This window comes from Dama dama, chromosome 23 (assembly GCF_033118175.1).
Source record: "Dama dama isolate Ldn47 chromosome 23, ASM3311817v1, whole genome shotgun sequence".
In the NCBI taxonomy this organism is placed as follows: Eukaryota; Metazoa; Chordata; class Mammalia; order Artiodactyla; family Cervidae; genus Dama; species Dama dama.
Genome location: NC_083703.1, coordinates 67792774 through 67806644, shown reverse-complemented (window position 1 = coordinate 67806644; position 13871 = coordinate 67792774). Strand labels below are relative to the sequence as shown.

Here is a 13871-nt window from a genome sequence, read left to right as displayed (position 1 = left end):
CTTAAATTTACTGCTGCTTTAGTTTCAACTTCTATCTTTAAAGCTACTTTCCCTTTAAGTTTTAATGGGGGTGTGGGTGGTGACTGAGTAACTTTTATCCTTTTCGTCTCCTGTGCTGTGCCAGGTCACTTTGGTCGTGTCCAACTCTGTGCGACCTCATGGACTGTAGCCTGCCAGGCTCCTCTGTCCATGGGACTCTCCAGGCAAGGATACTGGAGTGGGTTGCCATTTCCTCCTCCAGGAGATTCTCCAGAACCAGGGATCGAAGCCAGGCCTCCTGCATTGCTGCAGATTGTTTCCCGGCTGAGCCACCAGGGAAACCCTAGATTTATCTTTAACATCTTATGAGATTACAACTGTGCTTAAACTCTGCTTTGATTTTTATCAATAACTTATACTCTCATCTTACCATTTTTAATTTCATCAATATGTTACTATCCTTCTTGTTTTTTTTAATCTGTTGTTTCATTTATCATATTTTACAAGTACAGCTGGTGGATGAAGACGAGTCAAGAAAAGTAAATACTCAGTAAACAATAATTATCCTTGTACTTAAATGTGTATTACATGTCAGGTATTTTACTAAATAATGCTCCATGTGGATTATGGCATCTGGTCCTCATAACTATCCTATGAGGTAGGTCTAATATTACAGATAGAAAACAGAAGCTCAGGTGCTGAAGTAAGGCCACACAGCACACAAATGATGAAGCCTGCCTTTGAACTCTGAAGTCTAGCTCAAGTCTAGACACTTCATCACAGCTCCAACTGTGTCCCTCCATGCTGAACCTATAATCTTATCTTCTGAGGGTCAAACTGGTTTACATTCACATATAATGGATGAGGTTAATCATCTATAGAAGAATCCAGAGACTGTCAGTACAGGAGTGACTAAAATGTCTGGGGCCACAGAAGAGTCTGATGGAGGTGACTTGGCTATATTCAGAAGGTGGCTGCTTCATATCCATTTGGAGAAAGAACATATTAATAAAAGAGGAATTTTTAGCATAGTCTAGACAAAGAATAAGTGCAAGAACCTGACGGCTTTCACCCAACATTGTGCAGGAGAAAAGACAGACAACAGTGCTGGGGTCCCCACCTACTTGAGTCAATTCAGGGGCCTCGTACGAGGCAGTGGGACTTCATTACCCTACATCAGGGGCTACAGGAAATACATATCCTTCGACTGTATCTAAACCGCCTTTGGCTCTGAACCCACTTTCTGATTACAACTTGACTTTCCATGTGGACTTGGCAACGGGGAGAAAGTGTGTTCATGGACTGTATTCTCCGTACTGGAGAACCATGGGTGACTGTAAATGAATATACTCTGAATTCTAGTTTAACACTTTGGTTTCTTACGAGATGAGTGTAAGTCCGTTTCATGAGACTAATAAAATCCTGCATATGGATGTGCACGTGGTGTGTAATAACCACACCCAAATGTCATCACTCTCCCCGTGGGGGTTAACCTGCATATGGATGTGCACGTGGTGTGTAATAACCACACCCAAATGTCATCACTCTCCCCGTGGGGGTTAACCTATTCAACGGAAACAACCTGGTATTTCTAATTAATCTGTGTCAAAAAATATGCCTTTAAAAAGAAAGCTAAAATTGGCCATATGCCAATAATCTACTGAAAATTGATGCATGAAAGTTCACTGTGCTGTTTTCTCTCCTTTTTATATGTTTGAACTTGTCCATAATTGAAAGCAAAGAGGGGAAAAGAAGAATGTCACTTCATTTCATCCAGTTTTTCCAATATGTAAGATCTAATTGAAAAAACCTTAGGGACTTTCCAGATTTCTAAGATTAACACACATGTATTCTGAAGACACCCTTCAGACAGGCCTCTCTGAGCTCACTACATTCTAAAGGATCATTAACAGTAAGAGGAACATTATTCACTTCAGTGCCAAGTATAAAGCTACTGCAGACTGCTTCGGGCTGACGACTGAACATGCTTATTCAATGTACCTTGAACACTGGCAGCTTCTGCCTCTGCTGCTCTATAGAAAGGGCAGCATAAGGGTTGTAAACAACAGTTGTTGCCGAGTTTTCAGCTAGACTTTGTCTCTCTTCAGAGATGCTGACACCTGGCCCTTCTGTACCTGCAACAGAAATGTTTTGGTTTCTTTTTTTCAGACTCTCTGATACAAGGAACAGGAAAATCGTGAGAAAATTACAAATTCAAAGACGATATATACAATGGAAGCCATGCGTTTTTATTTCAAACCACTAAGAGGTATTAAACTGTAATTTCAGGAAAACATCTAGAAAAGTACCTATGAGACTACAGAAAAACATCACAGTGGTGTCAAGAACAAAGGAGACAGCAGTCCCACTGGGCTCCAAGTTGTTCACACACAACTGTAGTGTCTGAGGACAAGGTACTGAGTTCTGGTCACCAGGCTGGGATTACTACCAAACTCTTAATAAAAGTGGTGGGAACCCACCAGGAATTAGCTGAAACAAATGAAGAATCCTAACACCGTAGGATGGCAGCAAGGTTCAGCGTCAAGGAGCACCAGGGGCTCAGACACTGCCTGGCCTTGCTCCTTCATTCTCTGCTCCTCTTCAACAAGCTCCTTTCGGTCCCCGGGGCTGGGTTCTCTACAGGAGCTGGAATCAAGGCTGCAGCCAATGCCAGAGCTCAGGCTCACAGTTCCTCCACCACTCACTCACTCACTCACTCATTCACTCACCCACCGAGCACAGATGGCCGGGCCAGAGATACAGCAGTGAACACTACAGATGCAGGCCCCACCTCTGAGCAGCCGACTTGCTTCTCTTATTCTTCCTTCCGAAGGAAGACGACTTACAGCACGAAGTGGTGATGGAGAAAGACCCAGGGATGGGGACAGGGAGTCCCAGGTGTGTGCTGACTATTTGGAAGGCAGGGACGGCTTTCTTTCCCCCAGTTTAAGGCCACTGCCTGGCCCGATCCAGTCAACCATGGCCCTGGAAAGGGCTACAATAATTGGCAGCTTCTATTTGAGTCACAGAACTGAAGTGATTGGGAAGGAAGTGCTGGTGCGCTGTGCTGAGCAGATTAAACACCCTATACCCACAGCGGCTTCTTCTTCTTTTATTATTATTTATTTGGCCATGCTGGGTCTTAGTTGCAGCATGCAGGATCTTCATTCACTGCAGCATGCAGGATCTTTAACTGCAGCATGTGGGATCTAGTTCCTTGACCAGAGATTGAACCTGGGCTCCCCTGCATGGGGAGCAGGGAGTCTTGGTCACTGGACCACCCAGCAAGTCCTACCACAGTGGCTTCTTGGTAAGAACAGTAACAAACTGGGGCTCAGGAAGGAAAAGAATAGGGAAGCCATATCCTGCCATGAAAAACTGTTTGAAGTACTATGGATTTTTAGCCTGAAAAGGAAAAAGCCTTAGGAGTAACGTGGGTTCCATCTTTATGATCAGCCTCTGTAATTTGTCACACCAAATTATTCGTGCATCCCAAGACAGAACTCAAGAGTTCTAAGTAAACGGTACAGGGTTCAGAATTCAACTCAACATAAGGAAGGTATCTCTAAAAGTAAGACTTGTTCAGCACAAGAGAGTGTCACCTTTGGGAATTAATAAAAACCCTCCCTGGAAGTTCATGGCCCTCTGTGAGGGTTGCTTCAAGGATCATTACCCAATACTATCATCACCCAGGTTTTCTGAATGCAGAATCCGTGATGCTATGTAAAAGTGCAGAGGTTTTGTGATCAGAATACTTAGCCTAGTGATTTATTTTTACATTTCTTGAAGGGTCCCAAATCCCCCTGACAATCTAATTGAGGCTATGAACTCCATCTCCTGAAAAATACAACAGAGAGTAATTTATCAGAACACAAAATGCTGGAGGTCCAGAGACCACTCCCAGAGCTAAATTCAGAAATCACTGCTGTATACCTCTGATCCCTTTTCCATTTGTTTCTAGGAACACAGTCATGTTCCAGAGGTCCAAGACTGTCAAAAATCAGGTAAGTGGAGCACTACTATATTGTTTTTGCCAAAATGTTGACCTTCCTTTCAACAAGATAAAAGACAGAACAGGACTTGGAACAAAGCCTGCACTCAGAGGCACATTTCCATTCCTTTCTCCCCTTATTATCGCTACATCTGATTAATTCCTTGTGATCTTCACTCAAGAAAACTAGAACAAAGAAATAGCTTATCCTCATCAGCTCTGTTTTTGTCCTGAATTCTCTTCTTTTCAACACATTTTAAGCCTTTACAGAGTGCCTAGAATCTTTTAACATTGCTCCTACCATGTCTCCGGAGAAGGCAATGGCAACCCACTCCAGTACTCTTGCCTGGAAAATCCTATGGATGGAGTAGCCTGGTAGGCTGCAGTCCATTGGGTCGCTAAGAGTCGGGCACGACTGAGCAACTTCACTTTCACTTTTCACTTTCATGTACTGGAGAAGGAAATGGCAACCCACTCCAGTGTTCCTGCCTGGAGAATCCCAGGGACAGAGGAGCCCGGTGGGCTGCCGTCTATAGGGTAGCATAGTCAGACACAACTGAAGCGACTTAGCAGCAGCAGCTACAACGTCTCACCTCCTCCCACTCCAAGATTTAATCCACCCAGGTGTCTTCCTGACTACCCCACCCCTCCTGTCTCTAACCTACAGCCAAGTTCACCTTGGTACATGCGGTTATGAGGTCTTTTACAAGAACAGCTGCTGTCAATCAATGAGGAGCATGTCTCCTCCACACAAAAGACTCCATTCAGCCAAACTAGGACTGCTTCCTGGCTGTCTATACATACCATGGCCCATTCTGGCTTCCTAGGGTTTGTTTTTCCCTTGGGAATATTCTCAGTGCTTAAATGAGTAACAAGCTTGTAATTCTTGTAAATTTAAAGGCCTTCACCTCTCCATCTATAAAACAAGATTGATAACAGCACATCCCCTCCCCCTCTTCAGCATTCCTTCTAACCCAATATTTCAGTTTAAGTGGTGATCCATCAATGCGTTATAAAACTCATGTACTTCTTTAATATGCTATGTGACTCAATTATTTTAGTGTTTTGGACACTGCTGAGGCGCCATCCCACTCTGCCTTTGTTCCTGCTAAACTAGAAATAAAATAGTATCAGAGTGCATCCCAAGAAGCACTGTTGTTTTTGTGCAACCCTCTTCAATTGTGTGTGTATGTGTACACACACGTGCGTGCGTGCTGGATCACAGCACATTTCTAGCTGTGTATCTGATCAAAAAATCTTCAAAGCTGTTGCTGTAAAGTGTTTGCCAGACACGTGGTCAAACACTGACTTATCATTAAATATCTGTTGAATGAAGGAAGGAAAATGGCCAGGCCCTTCTGATTCACTTGGACTAACAAATCAAGTCAAATTTTTTTTCTACAGAAACCTCAGGCAGCTCATACAAAGATCTTAAGGCAGAGATCACAAAATGGTAGAGATCACAAACTATGAGGTCCCCAAACATGCCATCATTAAAATGTTTGAAATCATTCATTTAAAACATGTCAAAATTTACCATTCTAATCTGGGCTTGAGGCCATGTGACAACTGTTGGGTGGAACCACACACAGCTTCCTGCTTTAGACAGGATATTGTATGCTTCAGGCTAATCGACACCGCACACACTAGAGTCTGCCACAGTTCCCACCTCTCCTTACTGCTTCCACCCGGCTGCTTCGCTTATTTAGACTGTCCGAAAGGCCCCTGCAGCTACCTGAGCTTGTGACTCCCAGCCTGTAGGACACATGTTCGTCTACCCTTATACCCAGTCTCAGCCACTTCCCTGACCTCCACTGTGTATTTCTCATATCCTATTTTCACACCTTCAACTTCAGTTTCCTCATCTGTAAAACAAGAGTAATACCTCCATCACAAGATATTGTGATCACTTAATAAGATGACATAAGTAAAAGTGACTAGCACAAAGTGTCCAGCAAGTGTCACCAAATGCATTTACCAACTCAGTTAATAACAAAACAGTTTACCTGGACCAGTGGTTCCCAAACTTTAATGCATACTGGAATCACCCGGGGATCTTTAAAAAATTACTGATGCCTGGTTCTGAGCCCCTCTAGACTTCTGATTTATCGCCATAGAGTAAAACCGAATAGCAGGAGTTTTTAAAAGCTTCCCAAGTGATTCAGCTACACAGCAAAATTTGAGAACCACTTACCTAGATAGTCACCGAACCCAGAAATCTGAGTCATTACCTTCCTCTGTATGTGCCTCTAAAATGCCTCTCCAATTAGATCCCTCCCTACAGCTCACATGCCAGAACTTCGGCTTTCAATACCCCTCCTCGGTTTCATAGCACCTTCTCTTACGGATGTCCCTGACCCTAATTTCCTCCCCTAAGCATTGTGCACACCAATGCCAGTTATCTTCCAAAAATAAACTAGATCATGTTATCTCCTGCTTAAAAACAGTGACATCCAAATTCTTTAACTTGCTTGGAGACTTCTCACAATGAGGCCCCTACTTACCATTCTGGCTTCATGTCCTGCCATGCCCCACGCTATGTTGTTGTTTACTTGCTAAGTTGTATCCAACTCTTTTGTGACCCCATGGACTGCAGTCTGCCAGGATCATCTGCCCATGGGATTTTCCAGGCAAGAATACTGGAGTGGGTAGTCACCTCCTTCTCCAGGGGATCCTTCCAACCCAGGGACTGAATGAACCTCTGTTTCCTATGTTGGCAGGGGGATTCTTTACCACTGAGCCACCTGGGAAGCCCCACCACAAAACATACCCTACCACTAAACATCACCATGCTACTCAATAATTCTGGCGTTTTGGACACTGCTGAGGCACCATCCCACTCTGCCTTTGTTCATGCTACACACTTTAGAGTTCCATTCTCCTACCTCTCCATGGCACAAAGCTTTATTTGTGCTCCAACGTTCACCTCAAAAAACAGCACTATCTTGATGAATGATATCTTATCCACACATATCTTATGTACACATTCAACCTCTCCCTCTTGTCTGTTTGTGTACTTACTCGTTCAGTCGACTCTTTGTGACCCCATGGATTGTACCCCACCAGGCTCCTCTGACAATGGAATTCTCCAGGCTAGAATACCGAAGTGAGTAACCATTCCCTTTTCCAAGGGATCTTCCCAACCCAGGGACTGAACCCGAGTCTTCTGCATTGCAGGCAGATTCTTTTACCGTCTGAGCCACCAGGGAAGCCCTCCTCTCTCCAATACTTCCATGAATTATAATAAGCTAAATATGTATCTAGGGCTAAGAGCTTGACATGTAGTCTCATCTAATCCTCAAAACAATCCTCTGGGTAGGTGCTTGCCCAATTTACAGATAGAGTAACTGTGATTTTCCCAAATTGCCAAGTTAGAAAAGGGCAGTCAGGACAGTCTCGACAGTCTGATCCTCGTAGAGTTCCTCTTCCTTACCACTCCCTTTTTCTGTCTCACTTTAAAATCTCTTAAAGAGGATATCCAATTTCATAATACAGTTGAGAGAGAGAGAGAGCATAAATCTTGAGAGTAGAGCTTTGGTCAGCCATATTTGTCTCCTGACTAGAAGGCTAGGTGTCCAGTAAGTATAACTTCAGTGAATAAACTAAACAGTGGAATAGAACTCTGAGAGTAATCCCATGTTCCTTAACCAAGAGAGTATCCTGGTCTGATTTTCAACAATTTATTCAGGCCTTTATTGCACTTAACACTCTGACCTGTTATTAAAGGCTCAAAGAAATAAAACAAAGTATTTCATTACCTAACTGGACCTTAGTTTTGGCTGCAAATAAAACTCAAGGATGGATAATTGGCTGAGGACTTGAAATGCTGAATCATAAAATCATAAAACTCATTAAGTGACAAACTACAGATTTTAAAAAAAGAATTAATACCTCTTGCTTGGGTTTTCTTCCGTATCACTGATAAGCATGTAAGAATTTCAGGGAATCACGCTAAAATACCCTTGAAAACCTTCCCCTATATTACCCTTCCCTGTCTTATTTCATTTTTGCTGCAATATACTTTACACATCTAGACCAACAGAGGCTCAAGTGGTGGAAAAAAGTAAGTTGGCAATGATTAAGAAACTTTTGTTTTTTCACAAGAAACTGATGGAAGGGGAGGGAGGGTCTGGTACGTAAGCATTCAACAAATCTTGATTAATGAGTAAATTCAAACAAAACAAGCAAATCATTTGGCGGCTGAGACTGTGTTAGCCTGAAAGACTGGAAGTGGGTGAGGGCCAATACGGAGAGAATGTTCACTTCTGGCAGACACGCGGGGTGGACAAAAATTACCCTAAAACAGACTAAGATACTTTCCCTTTTAATGAGCACTTACTCTACATGAAACAACGCGCTCACGTTCTCCTTATTTTAGCCCACATGATAGGTGTTATTATTCCTCCCATTTCACAGATGAGAAGGCTAAGGCTAAGAAGGAACTTGCTCAAAGGAACTCTACTACTCTACGGCAGAGCCTAGAATTCTAATCCAGGCAGTCTGATTTCCTAACCTGAACTCCCAAACCCTGAGTAACACCACCTGTCCCAGAGTAGCCCCAGGGCGGTAAAAGGACACGCGTGGGCGCTTCAGCTTTTCCCCATCTCACGGGTTGGGCAAGACAGGCCCCAGGAGCGAGGAAAACGAGGCCGGGGGAGGCTGAGAGACTGTAATGAGGTCACGGAGAATTTCTGCCCAGGCTGGGGGCGGATCCCTGAATCTCTCGGGACCACTGTGCACGCCTAAGCTGCCGAGCCCACCAGCGCGGCAGTAGCCAACCCGCCTAGGTCAAGGCTGCGAGCACGCCCGCAGGCCCCAGGAGGCTGGCCGTGGGGTCAAGACCGAAGTCAGGCCGCCTTATCTGCCCAGCGTTCCGCCAAGGGCCTTACCGGGTCTCCAGAACTTCACCGGTCCCACGGGCGCAGCCATGCTGGGGTGAAAGGTCACGAGGAAGGCTCCACCCCCTCCGCCGCGCACCAGCCCCCAAAGGGGCTGGGGGGCGTGGCCCCTGAGGAGCCTCGCTCTAGGAGGTTCCGCGGTGTTACGGCCACGCCCCCGTAACCACCCCCCTCCGAGCCACGTGATTTGCGTTTCAGCCCCGCCCCGGACCCATGTGATCGGCTCCGCCATATTGGAGAAAAGGGCGCGCTTCTCTTTCTCTTTAGCGTAGCCGACCTGCGTAGCCGACCTGCATAGCACACCTGGGTTCTGAGTGGCCTTAGGAGTTTGGCGTGGCCCGGAGGGCGGCAGCACGCTTCTGAAAGGTTGAGCTTGGCAAGAGATCGCTGGTCCGAGAGTTTGTCGCCGCCTGCGGTACGCGGTGGGCAAGGAAGCAGTGCATCCCAAATTAACATTACGTTGTAACCTATCACGGGTGTATTATTTCTTTTAGTCTCCTCCACATTTTCAGATTGGAGGATAATAGTAACTACCTAGTGGATTTTATGGTTCAGTAAATATTGGGCGCCTACCGTGCGCCCAGGCATTGCAGTTTGTCTCTTTCATGAACTTCTGTCCCAGAGAGGAGGGGCGAGAGTGTCCTGGGAGTAAATGAGTAAATGCAGGATAAGCAGTGGTGTTTGGGGTCTTCCCTGGTAGTTCAGTGGTTAGGACTTGGCACTTAATGCAGGGCGCCTGGGTTGGATCCCTGGGCAGGAACCTAGGTCTTGCATGCTGCAACTAACACTGGGAGCAGCCAAACTAAAAACAAAACCAAAAAAGTTTATAATTAACAGTAAATAAAACGATGGAAACCAGTATGGAAGCCTCCAGAGACCCTGAGAGTAATGCCGAGAAGGAAGAATAGATTGAAATAAGAAAATTAGAAATGGGTAGATCTGTTAGGCTAGGACATTGGCCCAGTATTTCCTCCAGTTTCATTCATGACCCATGTTTCAAATGCTTGTTAAAAGTACAGATTCTAGACCCCCAATCCAATCCCGAATCAGAATATCCAGGGACATGGCCTAAAAAACTGCATTGAAAACGTGCTACAGAAGATTCTTTCCAGTAACCAGCTTGAGAAAGATTCCACTAATGAGAGCTGATACACTGGAGTAAAGGAAATGCTTAATGGGTAGGCAACTAATTGGAAGGAAGTGAGAAGGTGCAGAATCTATGTATTTTAGAGCTGTGAAGAAAAGTCTTATTCCTTGAGAGAAATGGTAGTCGTGGAAAGATCAAAGGCTTTGGAGACAAGTAGAATTTGGAATCCTCACTCTGCTTTTCCTAGCTCCTAGCTGTCATCTAATCTTAGTTGTAAGATGAGGTTTAAAAAGTTTTTATTATTAAAAAAAAATTTTTTTTAATAAAAAGTTTTTATTAAATGTGAGAACATGTAAGGTAGCCTACAACATAGGACATCCAATCAGTGTTTGCTGTGAATAGCTCATAGAGCAAATTGACCAAGTGAAAAATCAGAACTTACACATATACACACTAATTTTCCAACTATTCCATTTCCATAATGAAAACAGGGTTCCATACATGATCATCTCTGCCCAAAATTCTCTACTGATCCTTTCAAATATCCTTATGTCAGCTCTAAGCCTTCTCTAAATTCACAATCCAACTTCAGTATTCTCCTCCTGTAGACTCAGAACCTGTCTTTTTCTGTGATTTAACACTCATTTAGTTAAACTATAATCTGTCTCCACTGTTACATTGGAAGCATCTTGAGAACATGCATCATATTATTATAACTCAAAGCAAAGTGCCCACTAAGTGATGTATATGTGAACACCATGCTTTATAGTTTTAATTCTTAATTACATAGACCCTTCCTTGTTTTATTTTTGTCTGATTTTCAATAAGGGCCCAAGTATACAAAACAGGGTCTATATTAATACATAAATACAAGGGTAAATGAAACAAATGCCACTTTTTATTATTTCTATATTTATTTATATTTATTTTGGTCACGCTGCACAGCATCTGGGATCTTAATTTCAACCATGGAACAAACCCATGCCCCTGCATTGGAGGCTTGGAGCCTTAACCATTACCAGTGAAGTCCCTGCTTTCTGTATTTTATAAACTACGATTTATATGATGAAGACTTCCTGTTTACAAAGAGTGTAATGGCCATGTGCAAGTTACCAGATCATAATCTTAAAGCTGGAGGAGACTTTAATCATCTAAATTCCTTGTTTTATAGAAAAAACAAGAACAGCCCATGGAAGTTGAAAGAACTTGGTCAGAATGAATGGGCTAATTTAGTATCAGAATTGAAACTAGACTTCAGGCTTTCTAATTCCCAGGTCAGATGGTTTTTCAACCACATGGACCGTTTAAAACTGTTAGAGTTTAGCTCTCCTTGATGAGAATTAATTCATCTACCCCAGAAAGTTCTCTTAGCCCAGCTGTCTCTAACGGGTCCTTTTGCTTTCAAAGACAGAAAGCATCTAAGTAATACCCTAGATATTGAGTGGTTTTATTGCCACAAACTAGGAATGGTCTCCATGGACTGTCTTATGTTTCCTAATAAACTATTCCAGAAAGAATGGCATAAAACAACTACTAATTAAACCCATTGTTTCTTGACATGGCATCCAGTATGTAGCTCATTGCCAACAATTCCAAGAAAGTTTGATCATTTTGTTACATTTTGCAACTTCCAAATGACCGATTTTCCAGATAGTCCTCAAGATGTTCCATAGGTATATTATAGAAGTTTTTCTCTGCCTTTGATGGTTAACTGATACTTTCTGCTTTGAAATATAGCCCATCTGTCTTGGCCATGTTTAGGAGGCATAGGATTTGGAGTGTTCATCATTGTACCAGTAAAGTCTTTTATGTTACAAGTAATAGGAAACCCAACTCATTTTTATTAGGCAAAAATGGCTCATATAATCTAAAAAGTCCAAGTAATTCTGATTTGAGACACAGCTGCATTGAGGCACTTAGGACATAATCAAGACTTGCTTCTGATCATAACATTCTGCCTCCTGCTGACCCAGATGTCACATGGTAACTAGATGGTCATTCAACTCATGTCACATCCTCTTAGCATCAAGCCTTTTTCCAAAAGTTCCTGGCAAAAGCATCTAGCTGGGCACATATCCATCCCTGAATCAATCACTAGGGCATCCTGACTGGCTTAAATCTGACTGGTTATACACTCCCCAAGTCAAGTGTGCTCAGCTTCACCAGGACCACATGGACTGAGAACTGGAAACAGAATGGTCCCTCAGAGAGTCTTCTGAGAATGAGATTATCAGAGGTGGAATGAAGGCAGCAAAAATGAGTAGCCGCCCATGTATGCATGTACTATACTAGAACTCCTGGCTTCCTAAGAAAAATCCTAGCTGCCCTTGGGTCTCCTTCAGGAAGCCAGATCAGAGATATCCCCCAGCTTGAAAAGACAGTTCTTTGCAGAATTGCCTTTCCTGAATTGTACTACAACGGGGATTTTCCACTGACTTTAAGGTGCAGCCCTCTGGGACTTGTAGCATATATAAACCTGTCTGGTTTGTTCACTTGCATACAAATGATCAGGTTCATACAGGTGTTAGCATAAACAAAAGTGTTTACCCAGCTCCAGGAATCTGGGTACAGAGGTGTGGAGAACCCACCAGGAGAGACTCAGCTAAATATTAGGAGAGTCTCTATCATGTAGGCCTGAGGAATTTTGTGCATCTATTGAACAGAGTGAGTTGGGGATGGCAAGGTCTGCCGGATGCTTTCTAGGTAAGATGACTGTATGCTTTATCGGAGAGTGAAAGGGCAGGTTCGGGGCATACACTGGACCTCTGCCAGGCAAATTGGGATATATTTCCAGGTGCGTAGCACCAGGAACCTAGAATAACAATGCCTCTGTGAACATACTCAACATAAGATATGTATTCCACACTCACGGAATATGTATGGATGCATTCAGCTGCTTTATAGCTTTAGACAAACACCTTGTGGAGTCTTGTGTTTCAGCACACCCCAGAACATCTGTCATTGTGTTTATTTTCAGAATACGTCACAGTATCATTTTTATAAAAGGATTCTTCTAAGAAATTCTCATCTGATCTTAGTACCAAGAATTGGGTTTTTCCTGTACCTGGAGTTAATCTTATGGACATTGTGGATGCTGGATCTGACCAGGTTTCTCTTTCTGCCTTGGTTACTGAGAAGCTTAAAGTGTGTGCTCTGCCCAAAGTGTCAGTCATGGTGGCGTATATTGACAGTGTCCTTCCTAACACCCCACTCTCTGGTTTCTCATGTAACTTCTCACTTTTGTGATTCTTGTACGTTAGGTTTTCTTGTCAGCTGCTTGGAATCCTGTAAGTAACAGATAGATACTCCACAACCCAACTGCCCACAGAAGTGGCGTGGCCATCTCTTCAGTTGACTCTTTCAGTTTTTCAAGAGAATGCCAACCCTGCCATCTGATTGGGTTGACCTGGAAACTACAGCTAATTCAAACAGCTCATCAAGGAGAAAGTAATGAGACAGCAGAGTCTGAACACTATTTGATACTGGGAAATTTTTACAAAATGTTTAGGTGTGATCAAGGAATTGTGGTTATGCTTTATCTTTCAGATATACACTAAAATATTTACTACCAAGTTGTAATGGCTAAGTCTGACATGAAACAGGTGAGGAAGTATAACTCTCTCCCAGGGAGAGACATTTTTTTTTTCTAATGTAGGAGAAATATACTACTACTCAACCTCTACTGGAAGGTTGGCAGCCCTGAGAACTCCTTTTTAATGTAGCATGTTATGGACGTATTCCTGCTTCCAAAGGAATGAGAAGCAGACATTTCCACATGCGAAGCAACACATATTTTTGAACCAAAGTCTGCCATACTCACCCTCCCATCCCCTGGAATTGGGGTCAACAGATCAACATTTTGAACAAGGACCCCAGATGACTGCTGTAGGTGGTCCTTAGATCTCCCCCTCAGAAA

At 43.3% G+C, this 13871-nt stretch overlaps 1 protein-coding gene and 1 non-coding gene across 2 annotated transcripts in view; both read right to left on the bottom strand.

The window, feature by feature from the left end:
- DHX35 (DEAH-box helicase 35) overlaps positions 1–8984 on the bottom strand; it is a 69778-nt gene extending 60794 nt beyond the window's left edge. The window contains exons 1-2 of the mRNA XM_061127277.1: positions 8860–8984; positions 1981–2114 (exon numbers count right to left, since the gene is read on the bottom strand). Coding sequence (XP_060983260.1) covers positions 1981–2114; positions 8860–8899 — 174 coding nt within the window. The 5' untranslated portion in view covers positions 8900–8984. The remainder of the gene's footprint in view (positions 1–1980; positions 2115–8859) is intronic.
- A 4618-nt stretch (positions 8985–13602) lies between these two features.
- LOC133045367 (small nucleolar RNA U109) lies at positions 13603–13736 on the bottom strand. Its single transcript, XR_009690242.1, has one exon. It is a non-coding gene; the product is annotated as a small nucleolar RNA U109 (small nucleolar RNA).
- Positions 13737–13871: the final 135 nt, after the last annotated feature.